Source organism: Nesoenas mayeri, assembly GCF_963082525.1.
Source record: "Nesoenas mayeri genome assembly, chromosome: 3".
Classification (NCBI taxonomy): domain Eukaryota; kingdom Metazoa; phylum Chordata; class Aves; order Columbiformes; family Columbidae; genus Nesoenas; species Nesoenas mayeri.
Window position 1 is genome coordinate 55,653,716 of NC_137544.1, and position 23,966 is coordinate 55,677,681.

Here is a 23,966-nt window from a genome sequence, read left to right on the forward strand (position 1 = left end):
CATTTCCGTAATGACAGAAAGAGTAATTTTGTCATTCTCCAGAATGTTTATTCTTTACCAATACAGAACTGCAATTAAAATTTTCAATCACTTTTTTTCTCCTTTTTCTCCTTTTTGAAGACAAATGATTTTATGTCTGCTCGCTAAAGAAGGCTGATCACTAAGAAAACATTTGTGGTAAACTGTTTGGCATAAACTACATTGCTTCATTCTCAGGTGACTGCATGTTCCTTTTGGCACTTAACCTCTTCACTTCTGAATATCTGTATGGAAAATATATTCTGATTACAGCCTATTCTGAATTACTCATATTTTATCTGAAATGTTCTTTTTTAAGTCCCTTATCGGCTATGATGGTAAAAGAAATACATAAAAAATACTTAATTTTTCCCTCTCACCTCTTCATGACTGCAGAATACGTGCCAACTTTGTGCACTAAGGACCACTCCTATTGTGTTAGAGGTGTATTCCATGCAGCTGAAAGACAGTATTTAAATTCTTGCTCCACTATAGCTGCTATTCTTCTATCATGTTCACGTATAACAATAATATTATGGCTTGACTACTGTCACATGAAGTGAGATTTGAGCAGTCAGCAATCAATTCCCCTCATCTGAAACCTAACCTGTCTGCCACTTTATTGGTTCTCTCTGAATTCAGTTTGCTTTAATCCATCATCAGGGCCACTGGGGCAAATCCCACAGTCAATGGGGAAAGTCAATGGGGAAAAAATCTGGTCCTTGTGGAAGGTGAAAGTTAACGTCTCTTCTAGTGAGGCTAAAATGAGTTGCTGCCCTTCATGTGAAAAACAAAGTGAAGAAAAGGAATCAGGGTCAGGCCTTCTTGTGGTCAACATCTCTGAACTACCCTCCCTGATAATTTAAAAGTTGGCAGTTGAGTAATATGTATCAATCTATTAATCTTTCTTTGAGTTCTCTATTGGTGGCCACTAGTATTAAACAAGTTACTAGACCAGTTTTCAGTAAAGATCACAGGGAATGTCATTGAGTGTTGCCCTTTCTTTTCTCCTCTGTTTGTAAGACATTTGCATAAAGCATATTTTTGGAAGGTAGACAACAGGTTCTTTTCAGAATATCATTTAAGTTTGGGAAAGCTTCTCAGAGATAGTGGTCTTTTTGGCAGGTCTGGGTTAGCTGATTAGGGTAGAGGTACTGGAAGATCCTTCTGGCTTGGATGTGCTTGTGGAAAGCATGACATCTGCAAAGGATAACATTGTTCCTTCTGGAGTTTGGAGGAGGAAATATGACTGGCATTAAAAGGGTGTAGTAGACTCAGGAGCAAAATGCAAAAAATGTAAAAATCTGAAAAAGTAATGAGAAAAGTTACACAAGCACAGGCAAAGTCTGTATCTGAAGTAATTATTTCTGGTGTTATTTATTAATCTTTATGGATTTCATTGGAAACACCTAAAATAAATAATTCTCTTTTACAGAATTAAATAAAGTATTGGACATATATATCAATGCCATCCTGCATTAAATTACTGAAAAAAAGAAAAACTGATACACCTTTAGTTGATGGCATGTCAAGTGCATGAGGAATATCTCTGAAGGTAAAGAGCGATGGCTAAGCTGTGATTTATATGCCTTTACTTTTTTAATGAATGCAATCCCAACAGTTACGAGAGGGAGACAGTGTCTGGTCTGTGGAAGTCAACTGACTTTAGGCAGGCTCTTCACAGCTTGGTATACAGAGAGCTGATATATAGAATGTCCTGAAAAATGAAACTGAAGCATAAAATCAGCAGTCTGATTTTCAAATTTAATTTACGGCGTTTTGCATTTCCTGTTTTCACTATTCAACACCTGGCCTGAAAACAGATAGAAATAGTGCTAAATTAAAGAAAAAAAAAAAATTAAAAAGTAATTGATCATAGAGGCATCTTTCTTCTCCTCATGAAAATAAAAGGTGAATGCCAAACACACCTTTGAGGTTCCAGTATTTACTACTGCAATTAACTTATTGCCATTATATTAATAGTGACAGCCACAAGAGAAAAGTTTCTTGTTAAAATTGCCATTTCCACCTTCTTTTTCAAGCAAGAGATTTACTTAAGTTTCACGGAGGAGAGGAAGACATATAATTTGCTCCTTTGTAGTCTTTTTTTTTCCTGTTTCTCTACAAAAGTATTCAACCACACCTGAATTATCATATATACAATAGAAGGAATACACAAATGTAACAGGAGAGTCAGTCTGTGTACTCCAACCACTATGATCAAACCTATCAACTACATTATAGAAGAGTTTACTTTTGCTGAATTGTTACGTTCTGGTTTAGAGATATCTTTTCATCACTGAAGACAACATCAAAAGATTTTAGGCTTTGACGTTCACATCCCGGATAAGTTTCAAAGTCTTTCATCAACCCCTGAAACTGGATTAGCACCAGAAAGTATTTAACAGTCTCTATCTGACTAGAGAAGAAAACGAGCGAACTTTGGCTTAGCAAGAATCTATGAAACATAATTATTAATTTCAAGATATCACACATTTAAAATGGAACGCTTCAGCATTCTTTGGGAAGGCTGACTCTAAAATTATTAACTGATGAAGAGTCTGACTGAAGACAATGTCAAAATCCAGAAACAAAGTAATTAAACTAATAGTTACAAAGGATAGGCTGGGTGAGACAATTTAACAAGTTAAGACTGCTTTTCAATTTCAGTTCCAAAAATTACCCTTGTTTCAACTTACAGTGTATTAGTGGAGTGGATAAAATTAGTCTTTTAAATAATCTCTTTCCTTGCAGAAATGGAGAACAAAATGTTTACTGGTTTGCAGTTCAGCAGTGATGGCCCCAAGACTGGCCTCTTTTTAGTCACTGAAATGTATGGAATTGTTTTCAAGAAACCCATATAGTCTGTAAGCAAAACTGATAAAATAATGTAAGTGAAATTGCCTTTACTCAAAAACATCACAAAGGTTGTTTGTTTTCTTGAAGAAGACAGACCTGCATGGTGGCATTTTAATTGCTGAATTTTTCTAGCTCTTATCGTCGGTATCAGATGATGTATTTATTTCTGAAACACAGTTCGGTATTGCTGGAAAACTGGGAAGATTCTGTGTGGCAGATGAAGCCATGAAACACATGCAGTTCACAAAATGAACAAATGTATGCTTAAAAACTGCAATAGTTAAAAAGCGAAAAACACGAAATTCTTGAAATACTATCTGAAAAGACAGTAACTGCTTGTAGAAAATGGATGCAAAACTCCTACAGCTCTTGAACAGGCAAAACATGAAAATGTGCTTATAAGGCACAGAATTGCCTTTTTTTATAAAGCTGCATGAGCATGACAAAATTAACAATTCCAGCTTTTCCAGAATTCATTTAAAATACATTTTGCATTGTTCTTTTACCTGTTTAAAATATATTTCATAGTAGCATTATACCAGAACATTACAGATTCTATCAGGAGGACAGAAAAATGTCATGTTCAAAATCAGAAACATAATGTGAGTTTGCAGGTTTCTATGATGTTCTAATGTAACCATTAATCCATGTGTTAATACAAATAAAATCATTTAAACAGTAGGGATTTTTAGGAAATTTAGTCATTTAGTTAACTTATAAAATCAGTTTTTCCATAGCAATGCATAATGTAGAGCAATATATTTTTTTCTTGTCCTACAATATTCCTGTGTTAAAATTAAACTATTCAAAAATCCTATATACAGAAATATTTACTGATAGAAATTAAAATATATATTAAAGGAGAAATTTTAGCTATTGAAATCAAGTTTGTTCAGTAAATCAGACAATTTAACATTTTTACATTGAATCTCCTATCAATTGCTTGCAGTAACTAATGTCATAATTTTTTAAAACATAAGAAAAAAAGAAATCTGATAAATGACTAGATTTGAGACGGCACTTTATTCTTTTCTGTGGCTAAAATCAAATACTAGCCTAGTAGGAATATAAAACTAACAGAACGGACAAAAGTTTAAAAGTATCAGACTTAATAGTAGATTTTACTATTCAGTCATTGTCTATATAGCAAGTAGATTACTAAAGATATAGTTAGTCACAACATCTGTCATTTTATGCAGATCACTGCACAGTTTCAAATTTGTTGATGTGTTTTAATAGTTTTAGACCTACAGTAGAGGTACTTTTGTAACTGATAGTTTGTAAAAAGCTTGCCCACACCCTTTCCCCATAGACAGTGTGGGACTCCAAGGCCCAATTCTCAGCTGCAGTAAGGTCCAATGGAGCTACTGATTCACCCCAGCTTGGAATCTGTTGTCATGCTGGATTATTGTTGTTCCCAATGCAAGTTTCTATGTGCATATTATGGGCATTACAGTATATGACTCCATGTACCTCCTGAGTCACAGCCATTTAGTTAACTGAAAAAACAAATGTTTACTTCTAGCAGTGCTACTGAGCTATTAACTGTGATTACTATTAAACTGCAGAAAAAAAACCCTATGTTTGAGTGTGCTCATTCATTCACAGAGAAAAGTTAAGACCCTGATTTTAAGATCTGCATCGCTGTTGACAGTTAATGGCAAGTGACAGTCAAAGCTGAAAGAATAAAGCATGATTTTCAAATATCTGACAGAGTATGAAGAATTGGCAGATCTTAAATTCTCTCCTGCTGTCAGACATCATACTGCTATTTGGACTATGTTTTTTGTGCATATAGCAAAATAAACTAAAATACCAAAGCATACACATTTAAGAGCATACTTCAATAAAACTGATTCATATCTGAGTGCTGATAATTTTGAATATATTAAGCCAATATATTTATCTTATTGATTTAACATTTAAATTTGCAAACATCTCATAGGCCAAAGAAAACATAAAACTTAATAAATATGCTGAAAAACTCCATACCTCAGTATGAAATCCTGACCCCTTCTCCAACTAAGTACACACAGTCCAAATACACTGAGAATGCCAAGCTACAGGGGCCCCTCTGTGGGGAAACCTGTATTTCAGTCAGCAGCATCCGTCAGCTGAAACAGAAGTGTAGGGACAGATGCTAAAGAAAGGATGACACTTTAAAGTGGTGGCTGATTTCAGAATGAGTGTGTGTTTCTGTGTACAATTAAGTCAGTGCCACACTTGTACTAATGCTGTATTTTATCCAGATTTATGTGCAGAACAGAACTATCACTCTAGGCTCATTTTAGTGTAGATTTGTGGTGCTAATTAGGTTCCTAGTCCTGCAGTCCACCCAGACTAGGCCATTTGGTGTCACATCTCCCCGCAGGGTCACACGAGGCAATGAAGGAGAGAAGCAGCGTGTTGTACCACTCTCTCAGCTTCTGCAGCAAATAAATCCTATCACACCTGGGAGAGGATTGCCAACTTAAAATCCACAACTGTTGGCCTGAAGCTTGTTTAATTAGGACCGTGCCAGTGCTGGTGCCTGTGACGGGTGCCATGTTCCCTCCATTTTGGGAAACCTCTGCCTGTGGCAGTGGCCAGATGTGAAGTCTAAGTAAAGACAGTCAGGAAACCACCACGTCCATTTTCTTTCTTGTGGATTAAAAAAAGCCCGGGTGGAGGTTTGGGTAACTTGTTAAAGCCAGAGCTAAACCTGCATTTCAGTCAGCTTACAAGGGAAGCAGTTTGACACATCGTTGCTTGCGAGGGGAGCGACTGTCAACGTGTCCACCTGGGGCCCGTTTACAAATTCAGCATCAGCTCGGGCAGCTCTTCTCACCCCACGTCCGCAACCCCGGCAGTGGGACTGTGACTTTTAAGCCGGCAACCGCTGTCGTTGCGACGTGACAGCCTCCCCCTGAAGGCAGCGGCTGCGGGCGGGGGCCGGGCCCAGCGCGCCCGCGGGCCTCGGGAGAGCGGCGGGGCTGGGACCGCTGCTGGCGGGGCGCGGGGAGGTGGGACGGTGCCTCTTGCCCTCTCAGCTTTCCCCGCAGCGGCCCGGCCGCTCGGGGCCAGAGGCGCCGGACGCCTCTCCCGTAGCGTCTGCAATTTCTTGCGGTTTCCAGGGAAACGCCTCCGCGCCGCTGCCGGGGCCGGTGGGGCGGGGAGGGGAGGGGCGGGGCCGGGGGGCGGGGCGGGGCGCGGAGCGCTGCTCGCCCCTGCGCGCTCCTCGGGGGCGGTGCCTCCCGCGGCCGTTGGGAAGTGCGTCACGGCGGGCGCGCGGCTGCGCTAGGGCGGCGGATTCGAACGGCGGAGGGCGGTCGGGAGCCATTGAGGCCCGTTCGCGGCGGCCTCAGCGGGAGAAAGAGGAAGAGGAGGATGAAGCGCACGGCGTCTCGCAGCACGTTGCGGAAAATAATCAAGAAGCACAAGCCTCAGTTACGCCTGGCGGCGAACGCCGACCTGCTGGTGAGGAAGGAGAGGGGCGGGCGCCGAATGTGCGGCCTGGAGGTGGGTGCGGGCCGCTCCGCCCCTCAGCGCTGGCCCCGAAGTCTCCCGCCTGCCCCAAGCCGTCGGCTGCGGTCCCCAGCAGCTCGGGGAGCGCGGTGAGCTCGAGGGCTGCATCCTCCATCACCACGATGCTCCCCTGGGGAGCCTGGGCTCATAGCGCAGGGAGGGAGCAGTTGTGCTGTTGGCGACGGCAGGTGGCTGCAGCAGTCCCGATTCCCTGAGGGCAGGTGTCCCTAAATTGGGACATTTAGTCTCGAAATGTTTTATTGCTTAAAATACGTGAACGAGTGGATTGTGCGCACTGGGGCACTTTGAAGTTTCTGGGTGTAATGGGAGGGATGTCAGGTTACTTGTAATGATTCTGCATGCAGAAAGGAGGCAAAGTTTGTGGGGAGAGCAACAATTGATTTGACTAATAAAATACTAGTTAAGTAGTGAATGCAGGTTTCTGCTTTGCCGATGGCTACTGTTCTGTGAGTTTCTGGCGGTGAGTTTGGGGATTTAGGGAACAGGCTGATGCATAAATATTGTGTTGCTATATGTACACACTGCTGTTCAAATAATTTGATGTAGATGGACTGAGAAACAGTAATTTGGATGATGTGGCTGATGTTGTTTATGTGGAGCAATTTGAGTGGACTGATATAAATAACTGAATTGTGATGAAGAAGTTGCTAAGATGTTAAGGCATCTTGAATGATTATACTTTTGTAGAAGGCCATCTAAGTAATTTCTCACCATAACTAAGGAATAACAAGTCTTGTTAGTAATCTAATGAGAATAAGGCTTTGGGATCCTGTTCATGGTTTAAAAACACCTTCAATAAAGGTGTAGGGATAACAGATCTATTAAACAAGTTGCAGAAAGCTGAGGCCAACAAGGCCAGATTCCTTCTGAGCTGCAATAAGGGATTTGTAGCACAGGAGGAGTTTGTCTCACCAAGACATCACTTGACTATAATAAGGAAACCTGACCTCGAGATAACTTGTAGTAGCTGCCATGTTGAAAAAAAAATTTGTGTGTATATATATATATATATATTTGTATGTGTGTGTGTGCATAAAAAAAATACTCTTTGAAGTGAATGAACAGGCTTCACTTGCTTGACTGTCATGCCCTCTTATTTTAATATGCATGTGATTCTCAAAGCCTTAATTCATACTGTGTATTAGTATGATCCCTGACCTGAATTATATGTTTCTATGTTTCATATGCATATAAAAGTTGTGTCTTTAAGTGTCTTGAAGGTTGGTATCTGGATATATGAAGTTAAATGTAAATATACAAAACTTTAAAACATATAATGAGATAAATGTGAATGAATATGATAATTACATGAGAGGATTTAGATTTGAATATAAACAGTACATATTTTTCTGATCAGTCTAATTAAAAATGTGATATCTTCCTGCTGCTTTTGCTGTCTTTTGAGTATTTTATGGACTGAGGACCTGGCTTCTTGCTATTCATGCTCACGCCAACTCAGAACTTACTCAGCGGAATGCGGTAGTCAACTAATCAAATTCACATAATCACTAATAATTTTTTTTGTAATTGTTAGCAACACTTGGTCTGTGTTTCTATGGTCATGTTCATTTAGCTTTGAGGTAGTGTAGCTGTTCAAAAACGAGTAAGTGGGACAGCCCTCCAAATCTTGGCTGTTGGTTCCCATCTCTTCCTCACCCTGGCACTAGTGTTCAGACAATCAATGAATTGAATTGACTGAAACTAGTGAGGAACAGCATTCTGGACTAGCTTAAAATGTGGCTATGCAAATACTCATTACAACACAAAGGATGAGATGAGAATGAATTTTAATAATGTGGAAGTTTAGATTATCTCTTCTGGTGATGCCAAATTAAATGGCCTTCAATGTTAGAAGGCTTTGCTTTTTTACTTTACCTTTTAACAGCAGTGTTCAGGGGTAGTGATTGTCGATTATATTCTTCAAGTAGGTATGTGGCTAACAGCTCTTTTTATTTCAATGAGTATATAATCAACACAGCTGGAGTTTTTCTTTAATAAAAAAAGGGGGGGGAGTTTAAACCTGTAGTTAGACAAGTAACAAATTTTGAGAGTATTGTTTTTAGTGTATCTTATTCCCTATGAACCTTTTAAGATTTATTAGATTGCATACTTTAGAAATTTATATAGTAGCTATCTTAACAAGATGAAACCGTGTATATTTTGAGCACAGTGCTTGTGTCTTCTGCAGGCAAATATGAGAATTGGCTAGTTCCTTTTCTGGCCTATCTTCCTAGATGATCCATGCTTTATGTTTCATTTTGCCAGTTCAGTGAGGAGGCCTGCCTGCCTAGCTTATGATCAGATTGTTTTAATTTTCCTGACCTTCAGTGGTTATTTTTCCTTGATAAATCCTTCTCATGGGATTGTTTGTACGATTTTGAAAAACATAAGAATTCAGAAACTTTTGTTAAATACCCGAATAGGGTTTCTTCTTCACTTTTCAGATTCTTTTGATCATGGTTCTTTTTGAAATCTGAAAAATTGGCAGAACCTGTTTCATAAGATCTTTCTCTGTGCACAGTCTAGTGAATTTCATCAAAGTTTCTCAAGAGGCTGGTTTTTTTTTTTGAAGGAGTGTGATAATACCTTTCAGTGAAGAGATAAGAATAGTGTTTAATGTTTTTCCAATGCTCTTAAAATCCAGTTATGTCCTGTTTTGAAAAGAAGGAAAGACTATAGTACTGAAGTTCAGATATTAACCTCCTAATGGTCTGAGAACAAAAAGCAGCAAACTTTGTTCTAGCTTGAAAATACAGAAGCAGGAATCCAGTTTTATGCTAGAAGGTCAGGTTTGTATTTACATTGCAGAAAAAGCTTAAAGTATTGCGTTGAATGACCCGTTTTTAATTTGTTATTGGCATAGAATGATAAGTATACACTGAAGGCAAAATATCAGTCTAAGGAATTGTTCTGAAGTTAAGGCAGCAAAACAAAATTACAGAGCTTGTCTCTACTATTCATTAGTCCTGTTGACCAGGTGTGTGGAAGTTGCTCTGCAAGCAATGTCATGGGTTTTTATATACATCTTTTAAACTTTACAACCTTTCTTTGATAGGAAATAATCATCCTGATGCGTAAGATGGTTTTCACTAGTAGTTCAAGACTTTTATATAGAGGGACAATAATCTAATAAACACTAAAAGAAATTCTTTAAACAAATGTGATATCACTTGGGTACTTGTCAGTCCCTGTCACCTTCATGGTATTCAGTCATTCTGCCTGTTATTAGCCTTTCTCAATTGCCTTGAATAATCTGGATTATTTATTAACGTGTGCTCTATTGTGCAGTCTTCTGATTTTCAGTTATATGACACTGTTTAATTCTATATGAGATTAGAAGAAGCTTCTCAACATGTAGCAATTCACTTTGAAAACAGGGAAATAAAGGTACAGTGGTTCTGAGAGAAGATGCAGTTTTTAAAGGCAGTTTTAAAATTAACACTTTTAGGTATCTCAGTAGGAGGACTTCCAAGTATGGAGGATTTTGTTCTGCCTCCTGCTTCTCCCCAGGTTGTTTTCAGAAATCTAACCTCTATGTTAACTCTGATAATGAGAGTTCTAATGTTTAACACTATTTTAGTGCTACTACTTGATTCTGTTGGAGATTATTTCTGTATATCTAAAGACTAATTTAAAAATGGCTTTGATGTTTTGGTAAATAAATCTGTGAGAACATCTGAATTTTTTTTTATGTAGTAGATACTTCCAAACAGTGCCAAGTATTTTATAAATTTATCTGTTGCATGCTAACTTCATTTAGTTCAGGAGATTTAAAAAAACCCCTAAATTTCTTGTCATGTGCACATTGAAATGCCTGTCCTTTTAACAGATAGTTTGTGCTGCAAACTCACTGCCAAAGTATTTCCTATAAACTCTAACTTGTAACTTTCCTTGTTATCTCTTTATAGGCTTTGCAGATTAGGTATGGCAGAGTAAGTGTATCACCTAATTCTTATAAGTAAAATTTTCATATATTTCAGTAATATTTTTCTGAGCTCTTGATTGAAAAAAGTATATTTTTTTACAACAAAGTTAATATTCTTTGAAAGCTGAATTTACAGAAGGTGCAATTACCAATTTTCAGACTGGACTACTAAAATAGTTCACATAATGTCTATATAGTGCAAGAGGTTTGTATTATGGGTCCCTTATTAGACAAGGGTGCTTTAGTTGGCAGTTTTTAGTACAAGTTGGAGCAATTCCTTGCCTGCTGAAATTTTTGCTACTTCTGTACTAGCAGAGCAGCATTCTGTATTTAGCAGAATACTGCCCTAACAGTTCTTTTTGCGTAAAAAGGTTAAATGAATGATGTGCTAGGAAAAAAATGGATGTAACCTCCTGACAGTGGAGAATTTCTTGTTCTGGAGAAATTAATGTCAATGCTCCTTTGCACTGGAAAGGGGCAGAAGTCCTTGAACTTGTCTGTAGTCCATTTGGTGATAAGGCAGAGCTGAATTTGCTGTTCATTAAAAGTCTGTTGTAGTCACTGCAAGCTAGCTACATTTACTAATAAGCAAAAAGGCTCCTTATTCTCTGATTTTTATATTTAGATTTTATTATTAAAAAACTAAGAAAAATCAGATTTGATTTCTGTTAGATCTCTTGTGTGAGCATTTCTAGAGCACTTTTATGATTTAATTATGCTAAATTGAAACTATGTTTACAGGAGTCTTGCAGTACGGAATGTCTTCGGAATTTATTAAGACTTGAACCAAGAGGTGCTTTGTTTTCCTGAGAACACCTTTCAGGAATTTGGAAGCAGTCTAATACGTGAATCCTCTGTCTCAGACAATGAACCTCTAAAAAAACAAACTGTGCATAACAGTTTGAATCCTTCTTGATGTTTTTTTTCCCTTCCCTCTCTTAAAGGTGCATTTGAATTTCTTACTGTTTCTCCATCGGCTAGCAGAAGAAGCCAGGACAAATGCTTTCGAGAACAAAAGTAGAATAATTAAACCAGAGCACACTATAGCTGCAGCAAAGGTAATAAAGCATTTTTAGTATTTTTTGTTTAAGCTAAAATGTATTATGATAGCATATACAAAATTTTTCTGTGTTAGCATTGATATTTTTTTTTATTTATAATCCAAAACCTGCAGAAATGTATTGTTCTTTAGTCCATTGTAGGCTTCATTCACTTTTACCAAGACATCAAATTAACTCTTCTTGCCCTATTAAATTTAGCCCTATTTTTCTTGGCTATTCAATATTTAAATTCATAGTTTCAATATGTGGGTAAATCTACAGAGTAGTCTACCAGCAAGCATCGTTGGGCTGAAAGCCCAGGGAACAGGAACAAATTCTGAAGCTGAAGGATCTTTATTTCAGATGGTACTATATCAAGGAAGCATGGTCTCTTAACTTCAGTAATCTAAATGAAGTTTTATGGAACAGCTGAGAAATAGTTCAGAGAGGTTTAAATATCTTACACCTTCTGTTCTTACCTGCTTAGCCTGAAAGATGACTGAAGTGGATTCTTGCAGGATTGTGTGGATACTACTTGAACAAACAGATACTTTGTGGGATGTTGTGTTCCCCAAGGAAAGAACTAAGGGAGAATTAAACTGTGGATTGCTATATGGGTAGTTCAGCGTAACAAAAATTGCTGTATGAATGTCTATGAAGGAGGAATCCTCTACATTACAGAGAATAATAAGCTTTGTGTACATGCAAAAGAAGGGAAAGAGGAAGGTATTATTCAGCTTTCTCTCTCTGGAAAGAGAGTAGTGTCAAAATATGAGTGAAATCCTTTTGTGTTCTGTAGCTCACTTCACTCACTATGATATGTCTGCTTTACCTACGTTTCATGAAGGATCTCAGTCTCTTTAATCTGTTATCTGTTCAACCACCCGCTGTTGCTGGGCAAATTGGAAGAACAAAACTCAGTGTTATCTGATATTTGGGTCCTGTGGCTTCTGTTTATCTTCAGTATTTTTTTTCCTATGGTGAAATGTTTAGTTTGATACTTTCTATTACTATAGTAACAGAAACATATACAGGATGTGTAGGGTAGCCAAGTGAATGTTACAGTTGGAATCTTATGCATTTGTAATTTCTTTTCAACTGCAATCTTAACATTATTTGAACATTTTTGTGCTCCATTTATTTTTTTTAAGATGAGAAGAAAGGAAAATCTGCCTGTATGTTAATAATGTTAACACTTAAATGGTCCCGTTTGGGCTTTGAAGTTCATTTTTCAACTTAAACTCCAAACCAAAAAATGTCCTTCCAAGGGTCTGGGCACTCTTGATATAGAAAGAAATAAGGTATTACAAACAAAAATAGAGTATAGTAGCTGTATAACTGCAAATATATATATATTTTTTTTCTTTTTGTCTAGGCCTAATGGGGTAAGAGCGTCAAGGAATCTGCTGAGGGCTTGAGAGTGCTGTTGCTATTTCTTAGCATTTATTTTTAAAATAAGCCCTTTATTTTACAGACTTATTGGTTTTGAAGGTTCTTGTTTAGAAACAATACTTTCTAGTATGGCATTTATGCTTTTGCTTTATTTCTAACCTTTTCCCTAGACTTTTACCCTTGGCAACTCTACTCTAGGAAACCAATTGTTTGGCTAGGTGAAACTTTGGTCTGAGTAGCCTAGTGTTTTGGATCTCTAACTGCTGCCTGGATTGTAGTGATAAAAACAGTGATAAATATACTTTTTTCTTTTTTTTGCAGGTTATTTTAAAGAAAAGCAGAGGCTAGAAAACAGACCACTGGAATTTCAAAACATTTTTCTGCATTTTCTTACTAATGTGAGATCCTGTGAGCCAACTTTTGCACTTCTGGAAGTATTTAGTTTCATTGTCTGTCTCTTGACTCTGAGTATCTTGCTGTTTCTGGGGAAAAAAAAAAAAAAATCTTAAAATTTATTTTTTCATCCACTTCATGTGTAATTTTAATCTGTGTTACTTGTAATTTAAGTCTTTTGATGTACCTTATTTCTTCTGTAATAAAGGAGGAATGCCTATACCATAGTCAGTCTCCAGGTACGACATGTAATTTCATATTAGAAGTGTCAAACTTTTAAAGGAGGACGGTAATAAAAACACAGGTTTCAGTGAATTCGTTATAGGTTATGCAGTTCAAAGCAGATTTACTAGCTAAACAAAATCTTGGGTTTTAAATCAATTGCTGTAGAAACTACTGTATTAAAGATCTTGGCTTCAATTTATTTATAAATGTCTTAATATTTCTGAAAGACTTTGAAAAGTAGGCTAAAACTTCTGCATTCTGGGGAAAGAATGCATATTTTGTATTTCTAAGTCATGCTTTGAACTGTTAAGCTGGCCTGTTGTTTGTGGTGCATGAGACAAGTTGGTGGTCTCTAATTTAGTTGGTGTGGACAGATGCACATTATGGAAAAGAAGAGATCTGGCACAATGGATGTTTTTGAAGTTAGGTCCCTTACAAATAGTGAAGATAAGCTGGCATGAGTGCCAAGCTACTTTCTCTTTGCTTGTGAGTGTCATTCTAATGTGTCAGAAGTCTCGAAGAGTACATTATATTAAAATATCTCTTTAAATTAAAATCGTATTCTGTTCTTAATCTGACATTTTTAAACAATTGCTGAACACTTTACTTAATAAATCTTTTAATCAAGATATAGTTAAACCTCAAAGTCTGAGCTAATAATAAAGTTTTGTGGAACATGTGGTTGCTGATCCTTCATATGCCTAGTGAGCTGTCCTTAAAATAAAGAATGTTTAAAAGCATTGTGTATTGAGTAGTTGAATTTCGTTTGACATGTTACTGAGTATATTCTAGAAACTTGGCAAAAATAATTGCATTTTATAAATATTTTTGTAGTCTAAGGAAACTGAAGCAATGCCAAAACTTCAAATTTCATACCGTGTCCATGTACTTTTTAAAATCCTGTACAACCTGTGAAAAGTCATCCTTTTACAGTATGCAGAAAGGATGTATCTTCTGCTTCACTTAACTCATAGGTCTTCAGTCTGTCTCTTGTAAGGTTGACTAGATTCCTTATTCTGCATGTTCTTCTCTTACTCCTTTGGAATCCACAAAGAAAGCTGAGAACATACACGTGTAGAGGATATTTGGACTTACTGATCTGAAGTACGTTCTCAGGAATAAGGGAGATCTGACTAGATATTTATATTTTTTTTTTGTAATTACTGTCTGTGATTTAACTGAGTTTTTTTTGCAACACTAGATTTTCCTCTGCTGGAAATGTTTTCTCTTATATTTTGCCTGAAATGTTTTCTTACGGTCTTGTATAACCACATTACTTTCCTCATTATACAGCTGTTTGAGTGCTGTAGCTTTTGGAACTTGCTTTGATGTCCACTTTAACTTTCTTTTTTTGACTTACCTGGGAGAAAGATCCACTCTGAACTTAGTGGAATGTTCGCATGTAGTAGATGGATGATCGTTGGGGTAGGGAGGCAAGAAAGTGTTCAAGTCGGCCATCTTTGAGTTATCTAAATATCTAATTTTTGAGATATTTTATACAGTGTTACTGGCCTGTGTTCATGCTTAAGAACGTGCCTTTTTTAATATGATAGGAAAGGGATTTTTCTATAAACCCTGAGAAGTTTGAGTCGGGATGTGTCCTGTCACTGGATTGCTGGTACTTTGTGAACATTTCATGACAGCAGAAGCAGGCAGGTATTCAGAAGACCTGAATAGCATGGTGGGTATTCAGGTTTCCCTCTTAAAATTTAAATGCTTACTGAAAATTAAGGTAGTTGATGTAGTGTGGTTAAGCATTCAGAAATAACCAATGCTATTATATTTCTCTAGTGTCGTCTTCTTGAGTGTTCACCATAAGGTTAATTATATTCATATTTGGCAGCTCCTCTGTACTCCATGTATATAGGTAAGGTCTCTTCTTCCAGTGTTCAGTTCTGGGCCCCTCAGTTCAGGAAAGACATTGAAGTGCTGGAGTGGGTCCAGAGAAGAGCAACACGACTAGTGAAGGGACTTGAACATAAGACTTATGGGGAGAGGCTGAGGAAGCTGGGGTTGTTTAGTCTGGAGAAGAGGAGGCTTAGAGGTGACCTCATCACTCTCTATAACTACCTGAAGGGAAGTTATAGCCAGGTGGGGATTGGTCTCTTCTCCCAGGCAGTCAGCAATAGGACAAGGGGGAATGGGCTTAAACTCTGCCAGGGGAAGTTTAGGCTGGATATTAGAAAGAAATTCTTTACAGAGAGAGTGGTCAGGCATTGGAACTGCCTGGCCAGGGAGGTGGTGGACTCGCCATCCCTGGAGGTTTTTAAACTCAGATTGGACATGGCACTTAGTGCCATGATCTAATAAATGGACTAGAGTTGGACCAAGGGTTGGACTCGATGATCTCTGAGGTCTTTTCCAGCCCAGTCAATTCTGTGATTCTGTAATATAACCTTGGTGGATATACTAATAATCTATTTTGTTGTTGAATCTCTGTTTAATGACAAACATCAAAGCATGTTGTTCTAGAATATTTCTTTTTAAAATAAATCTGTGGTAGAAGGCATAATGAAGTTGGGCCCTCATTTGAATTCCTGTGTTGATTCTCTGCCATTAGGAGGAAAAAGACAAGGATTACTGAGGGAAGAGTCAAGCTGAAGCACTAATAAGGTGTCTCTTCTACTCAACAGTTTTCATGAAACCTTGAGAAATTTAGTGTTCAGAAAGAACTGAGACTATTGTCTCACCATTTAATTTTTTCTGGTTTTAAAGGTAAGATTCAAGAGATCTTAGGAAGGTGAGGTGTTCAGACAATGCCATTATGAGTCTTCATTTCCACAGGAAAAGAGGTTAGAAGTTCTTAAAAAATAAAAGCACACTGCAACATTGTCCAGTTTTTGCATTTTCTTTCTTCTCTTTGCAGCTTTTTCAGTATTCTGTTTCATGTCCTACCTTGTCCTTTCACTATGACCATCAGTGAAAGAGGGAAAAGCCAAAATTAAGAAATAAAAGAATTCAGCAAAAGTACTTCTGGTGACCCTTGTTTTGGTTTTCAGCTTTTCATGTAACTAATGTTAGTTCCTGGGCTAGTGGGTGGTATCACAAGTGATTAAGGCACAAAAGAAGGAAAATGTTTATTGTTAAGCAGGTGGCTATGAGAGAAGACAACGTTTTCCCTTGTGGGGTGGTGCTACTGCTGGTTTTGTTTCACCTCACGTATGGAGTGACTGATCAAAGAGGATCTACTGTTTGCCAACTTGAGTAAGTCTCATGAGGAGTATGCACTGTTCTGGCTCTCATGGTTACACCATTTTACTTGCAAGATAAGCAAGGAGAGAAGATAATTTTGAAAGCTTTAAAACTAGATTCACGCATACTTTTGTTTTAATTTCTAGAACATGTAAGTCTAATGTTTTCTGTGCAGTATAAATCACCTGATTATTTGGTTTAAAACTAAAATGTTGATATTAAGAATGGTTTATCAATGATCTATGGAGACATCTAGCTGTTTAACTCCTAGTGGAGTCAACAGGAATTTATGGACTTGCATACATTTGTGGGTCACGGCCCAAATAATCAACATTCTATTTGAATCAAAAGTGATATTGGATCATTAAATCTGCTCTTTTGGTTCAGAAAATCAATACAGATGCTAGAGAGGGTGTGCCTTGGTGTTTCATTGTGAATGTATGTGAAGGAATGTGTGATCACTAGAAAAGACTCTTAAGTTCCATAATAGAAATAGTAGATATTATCTGGCTGTAGTGATACAGTAAAGAAAAAAAATCAGAAATATGTATGCTGTAATAGGAAAATTCTTTTGCTAGCCATAAGGTGGGGATAGAGCAAAAACTGTCTTTTCCTTCCTTGCTATAACTTCCCGTTAGAGAAAATATTCTGTTTATTCCAACTAAAAAGTATACTATATGTTGTGATGCTTCGAGATATTTTTTAAAGACTACCAAGGCTATACTGCTGACATATGTAGGGCAATTAATATTATAAAAATCCCATTCACATGAAAAAAGGGTGTTCTGCTGATCTGTGCTGAGAGGGTAAAAGATACGTGAGGCTTTGATGGATCTTGAAGAAATTTATTTATTTGAAGTTCATAGTTTCAGCATCAGATAGTTTTCATAGTTATAGGTCTATAGTTATGTGTACAGCATAGAATGCACCAGTTTCTAAAAATGAGGCTATTGGCAGTTTTGTGCAGCAGGATTTTGTGCAGGACATTGCTCATTTAGCAACCTTAACTATAAAACGTATAGCTTGTATTGGTTAAATTGCTGACTCGGCATTCCATTAGTCTTTTATCAGCTTAGAACAACTAATGATAGGGCATTGAAACCTTAAATCCATAGGGTTTTGAGGTGACTTATGATTATGAGTATATATTTAGAAGGTGTGACTTATATTTCAAATAAAAGTGCTGATTACAGTAAAACAAAATTCCTTTTTCCGGAGCTGTAAACTATATGTCAAATTTACGTTCCTCAGACTGTTTTGAAGCACCGCGTGTAATTGTTTTTCAGTTCAATATATTATGTATATGTATTGGAATGTAGATTCTGTGATATATTTTAATGGTACTGTACTTGTAGCTGCTGTGTTAGCCTACTTAGATAGCCATATGAGGAGCGGCTGAAGTCACTTGGTTTGTTCAGCCTGGAGGAGACTCAGAGGAGACCTCATCACGGTCTAGAGCTTCCTCACAAGAGCAGGAGGAGGGGCAGGCACTGACCTCTTCTCTTTAGTGATCAATGACAGAACCCAAGGGAATGGCAGGAAGATGTGCCAGGGGAGGTTTAGGTTGGACATTAGGAAAAGGTTCTTCACCCAGAGAGTGGTTGAGCACTGGCACAGGCTCCCCAGGGAGGTGTCACGGCCCCAAGCCTGACAGTGTTCAAGAAGACACTGGACAACGCCCTCAGACACATGGTGTGAACTGTGGGGTTGTCCTGTGCAGGGACAGGAGTTGGACTTGATGATCCTTGTGGGTCCCTTCCAACTCAACATTCTATGATTATATGATTCTATGATAAAAGAGCATAATATAACTGATTTCTTATGTGCTTGAGTAGTTTCAGTTCTAGGGTGAGAAGATGCTGACAGCATTTTTGTTGTGCAAAATACAGAACTGCAACTTTTTGAGGAAGCTGATGAAGAGTCTTCCTACCTGACAGCTCATGGTTCTGCAGATGTAGTCAGTTGGGATTCATTCCTTTACTCTTCGGTCAACAGTGTTGGGGGTATGTCGGTTTCTTTGCGGTCCACATTCATCAAATTCACTTGGGCTTTGGTACATAATATTCCCTTGTGGGCTGGGTTATTAATGTTATCCTGACCAAACAGCTGAAAGATCTTTTCAGGTCGTCTGATACCTGCAAGATAAGTTTCTTGCTGAGAAGGTCACTTTCCTGGGTGAATGATTTCAGTGTATGGGGAGCTTAGTAGAATGTAGAAAAATGCCTAAACAGCCCTAAAATCACTCCTGATTTACAAAAGAAATGTAGACACAGCCTTACTACTGGGTAATAATGTGATTGCAGCAGTTAAATAAATCCAAGAGCACTTCCTGTAGGAAGAACTTGCTCTTAACCTGCTAGCACTAGGTCAGGCTCTATAGAAACAAACACGCCTATTTTGTTTCCTGAGTGTGTAAAAAGCACAAAAAGATATATTTTGGCAATTGAATGGTTTCTAAACCAAAAATTATGCAGGGCAGATAGTTTCAAATAAATATAATTCAGAAGATGGTTGGATTAGTATTTGTGCCAACCTCTATAACTGACAGCCTAATGTGAATTTTTTGTTTAACTTCAGCAGGTAAGTACACACACACAGATTAGATTATACAACTGAAATCAGTTTTAATGAGATTTGTGCAAGTTTTATAAATAAACTAGATAAAGGAAAATGTAACATGTAAGCTAGTTTCTAAAATTCTGTTTGTAGATGAAATTTTCTTAGTGCAAGCAAGCGTCTCGTCCAGCTGTTGGAGGGTACTCACAGGGTAAAAGCTGAAGTTAACCTACTGATGGTGGGTTACATTGAAATATTTAAATTCTTAATTCTTTAGTTTGTTTTCACTCTTCTGAGAAAAAATATGTGTATGAAAAGCTTTTTCCAAAATTGGTCAGCTGTTTATTACTGATTTCTGGAGGCTGGTTAGCAATTAAAACTGAGTTGAAGACAAACTCTGATTAAAAAAAAAATGGAGGGGGTGAGCAGTAAGGAAAAGGTAAGTGCACAACACAGTAAATGATTGCCTGACCAACCTGAAATGTTTCTGTATTTTTACAAATTGTTTTTCAAGTTGAAGTTTAATTGTTGGTTCCCACACTCTCCAAATATAAATGGTTATGCTTTGGGGATGGAGGGCAGTAGTTTCCATATAATGTAAGTAACAATGCTCTTCTAAAACTTTTTCTAATAAAGTTAATGCTGTGTCTGTTCAACCTTAACTTCAGCTTAACTAAGGTTTTCTGGCATATGAGATATCTTCCTAAATTATCATCAGAGTTCCACATGATAATTAATTTTGATGGTACTTTTGCTGTTGCCTATTCTGGAAGTTTTTTTTTTTCATAAACTTGTATGAATAAATCTTGAAAATTCAGATCAGAAGTGGAAAAAATAAGTTAATTTTGCTTGGTCTAAGAGCTTTACAGGGAACTTTTCCATAGCTACTAAAATTTTGCAAAATACCTAACAGTATATGTAAATTAACTTACCAGCTTTTCAGTAATTTATCGTGATTATTTTTTCCTTGCTGTTTCCCTTTCCTATTCCAGGTAAGACTGGAGATCATAGTGAAGTTTTATTTTAAGGCAGCCACAAGATTTTAAAATCCACTACTGCCAAAACAATGGATTAACTATCTATCTTCTTTGAAGTAACATTAGTATTCTTTATGTGAATTTGGACAATAATACATTTTTCATTTAAATGTTTAAATGGCCAACAGGCTGTTCACCTATAGATGTTGGTGGTAGATGAGTAAGTGCGGGTGTGTATATATATACATGAGTGTCTGCAAAATTAAGAATGAGAATCCCTCTTCATCACTACTCATGGGGTTTTTTTGGTTGGTTTGTGAATTTTTTGGTAGGGTGGAGTTTGGTTTTTAGTGGAAATAAGGGAAAGTTACCAAAGATGGTTAACTTGATGAATAAGCACTGTAGGTAGTACAAGAATACTTCAACAGTCTGTTTGCTTTGAAATGTATACTGAGTTCAAGAGAATTTAAGGAAAGAGCTTCAAAGGAGCCATCAACAGCTAGGTGAAGCTTTCTTTTCCTCTCTTTGACTGAAGCGTATTAAATGGGAAGGAGAGAAGGAGCAGTTGGGTAAGAATGGTTCCAAATAGGAAAAAACCATAGTTGAGCCCTGTCACTGGTATTATTTCAGATTTATGCAATGTCTTGCAGACAAAGTATCTGAAATGAGTTTGAATCCACTGTCCCAGAAGACACCTGTGCAGGGCAAATCTTCAATCTCACAGTCAAGGCAGAGTATGGAACTTCCCCTCATCTTGTCTGTTGTGGCTCTGTGTCGTGTGCTCTGCTGCTGGCCATGGGTGTGTGAAGTAAGGATCTGCGCTGGGCAAATACCCAGGTCTTGGGATATTTGCTTACTTTTCTCTGTTCACTTTCATAGCATAAACACAAGTATTACGAGATTGAGAAAGTAGGACCTAGGGTTTAATGATACTTTTTGCTGACCGCAATTTTTTAAGTTGTCTCAACAAGGTATGGAATAACTTACTGGTTTGAGGTGGTGTTAATTGTACTACAATTTTGTACCTGCAAACAGAAAGAAATGTTATTGTTCACAATACCATGCCTTATGTGGAACTTTTCTTATTTGCTAAACAGCTAGCTGGCAGCGCAGCTATAGCCAAGAGCTGGAAGAATAGGCAATATTAAAACCAGAGGATGAGTGCAAGCACAGCAGTTTTACTTTGGCATATTATTTTCATGAACCTAACATCTTTTGCAAGGTTTTCCTGGAAATAAAAAGAAAACACCTTTCCAAATCATCTTTACTTGGGTAGAATGGATGCTTAATTATGCTGAACTTCTCCAAAACAAACGTTCAAATATTGACCTGAATTGTACCTTGGATATTTCTGCTAAGATGTTTTTTTCCTGCTTCTTGCTTGCCCACTTTCACTCGCAAGGAAAGAGGATGGGATAAGTTGGATATTCTTTTCTTCTAAGGAAAACTCTCCTAATGGCTCTTTTTTTGTCAAGTTCCTGGTGAAGCAGAAAGCCATATATTAATATCTCTAAAATGGTGTCTGAGAAATTTGGTGATTTACCACAAAGGTATTATTTTACCTCTACTAACTGTAGTTTAAAATGTTTGTTCTGATGTGTAAAACCTTCTCTGCATGTAATGGATTTTATATATGCAACTTTTAAGAAATATAGATTTACAGGTTTTTTTAATTTTTTTTTTTTTTTTTACAGGTCAGAAAGTCCAGGTATTTTCTAACGTATAAGACTCCAGATGGAACTTAGACAACCTGGGCCTACATTTTATTCTCTGAGGAACTCATTGATTTAAAATGACTGCTTTCCAGTTGAGAATGGAAAGGATTTTTGTTAGATTATTTTACATTTTTTTTTCATTTTTTTTCCTTGTCTTTGTTTGGTGACTACAGGGGCTAGTAGATATTTTAAAGGGTTTTGGGTTTTTTTTGCTAAATATTTGATATCATGTTACTTTATTCAAGCATGAAAATCCAATTATGACTCATCTCCCAGAGAAATCTTCCAGTTTCCATAACATTCCTAATATTTTTAATTTTGAAAACTAAGCAGAGTTTCTTCCCAGTATTTTCTGTTCCTCTTTTTCCAACCCCTAACTTGAGTGCTAAAGGGGCGAGAGGAGAGAATGGTTCTGGTGTTGCAGAACATTTACACTGGAACCTAAACAATACCAACACGTACCAGGCTTTAAACAGTGAAAACAGTAGGTGAAGCGAATGCTGCATGTTTCCTTATCAAACCTAGATGATCCTTTGGGGTGACAATTCATGAGATGAACCTTTGTTAGCAATGCTCTTGCTTTTGCTTAGAAATTATGGAAATGCTTCCCCCTAGGCCTCAAAAAGAAAAAAATGCTTCATTTTTTCTTTCCTCTTTATTAGCAAAAACCAAGAAAGCCTCAGATCCAATGTAAACGTGAACCAAGACAAGTTAATTTATTTTTTAGTGTGTCAATTATTAGTTGAAAAAAATTTGTTTCATTATCTTTCTATTTTTTCTTGGAGCAACACATATTCTTTTGTGAAAACTTCTAAAAATTAGAAGCTGAATGTTTAAAGCTGTACCAAAACTGGGACATTATAAATTGTACTAATATTGGTTTGTCAAACTGTCATGATGTTATTGCACAAATAAGCAAAATTCTCCTAATAATAAAGAAACACTATTGAAATACTAACTTCTTTTCAAGCTTTCTCTTCCAAATTTCATGTAAAATGATAATGTTTGTTAAAACCTTGTGTATAATATTTTTAGAACTTAGTAAGTTTAACTAATGTCTGCATCCCTCTTGAAAAGAAATGTGGACCATGTTTGAGACATAATTTGTGTAACAAAATATCTTTATTTCTGAGTTAATTTAATTTTTACATGCCTCTGTTACAGAGGAAGTATACTTTTAATAAAAGTCATGTGTTTAGGGCAGTAATTTTTGCATTCAACATAAATAATTTTGTTGTTTCTGTTTGATGTGAAGTCTACATTTTCTGCGAGTAAACTTCTAAGAAGTTACAGTATGGATCTCATCTTACTGTATCAGTACCCTTGTGTTACCAATCACTATATTGGAAATAAGTCTTTAGAGGTTAATATCAAATTTTGAGCAAAACGATGACTATACTTTTAATACAAGAGACACTCACAGCCCTTTTTTTACCTGTGTTTCTTGCAGTATCCTTGGAAACCCAGAGAAAAATAAATTTCAGTCTGTTCATGTAATTTCCCATTTAAAGAGGGTCTAGCACCACATGAAACTTTCCTGACCTTTAGCAATGTCAGAACATGAAGCAGAGGAGGAGGATGTCCTATGGTGTAGAGTACATTAAGGGGATTACCTTATCAGCTCACACCAGAGACATGTAAGCTGTTGGAGGAGGACATTCGTGAGGATATAAAGAAACACATCAAAACGTTTTCTCTGAGAGTTGGTCAGCACGTAAGTGGAGCAGCCAACATGGGAATGTTTCTGAATTGCAATGTCAAATTTGTTCTCTGTTGCCAGTGTTGTTTATTCATATACATACCCATAGCCCAAATTTCAAGGCTAAGATGGGGTTGATAAAAGATGCAATCGGATTCTGCTTCTTATGAAAAAATAAACTGCAGGGGGAGGTTCTTCCTGGTATTGTCCTTACAGTAAGAAGCAAAGTTCTCCCTACACTGGTAACTGTAGAGGTCTAATAACAAAAAACATTGCAGGAGGTAACTGATTGAAAAGGAAGCAATTTGTTTTTTCAAACTTCCTAAACTGGTTTGAAACTGTACCTTTAGTTTAATGTATTCTTTCTCCAGTCTTGCTTGAGCTTGTATGAAGCCAGTAGAGAAATAATTATGAAGATTCAAGCTCTAGCCCTAGTCAAATGAGATGCAG

The 23,966-nt window shown here is 37.1% G+C and overlaps 1 protein-coding gene across 1 annotated transcript; it reads left to right on the top strand.

The window, feature by feature from the left end:
- The first annotated feature begins 6,136 nt into the window (after nt 1–6,136).
- CENPW (centromere protein W) lies at nt 6,137–14,025 on the top strand. Its single transcript, XM_080342333.1, has 3 exons — nt 6,137–6,333; nt 11,272–11,385; nt 13,081–14,025. The coding sequence occupies exons 1-3, from the start codon at nt 6,244–6,246 to the stop codon at nt 13,105–13,107; spliced, it is 231 nt and encodes a 76-aa protein (XP_080198459.1). The 5' UTR covers nt 6,137–6,243; the 3' UTR covers nt 13,108–14,025.
- The last annotated feature ends 9,941 nt before the right edge of the window (nt 14,026–23,966 follow it).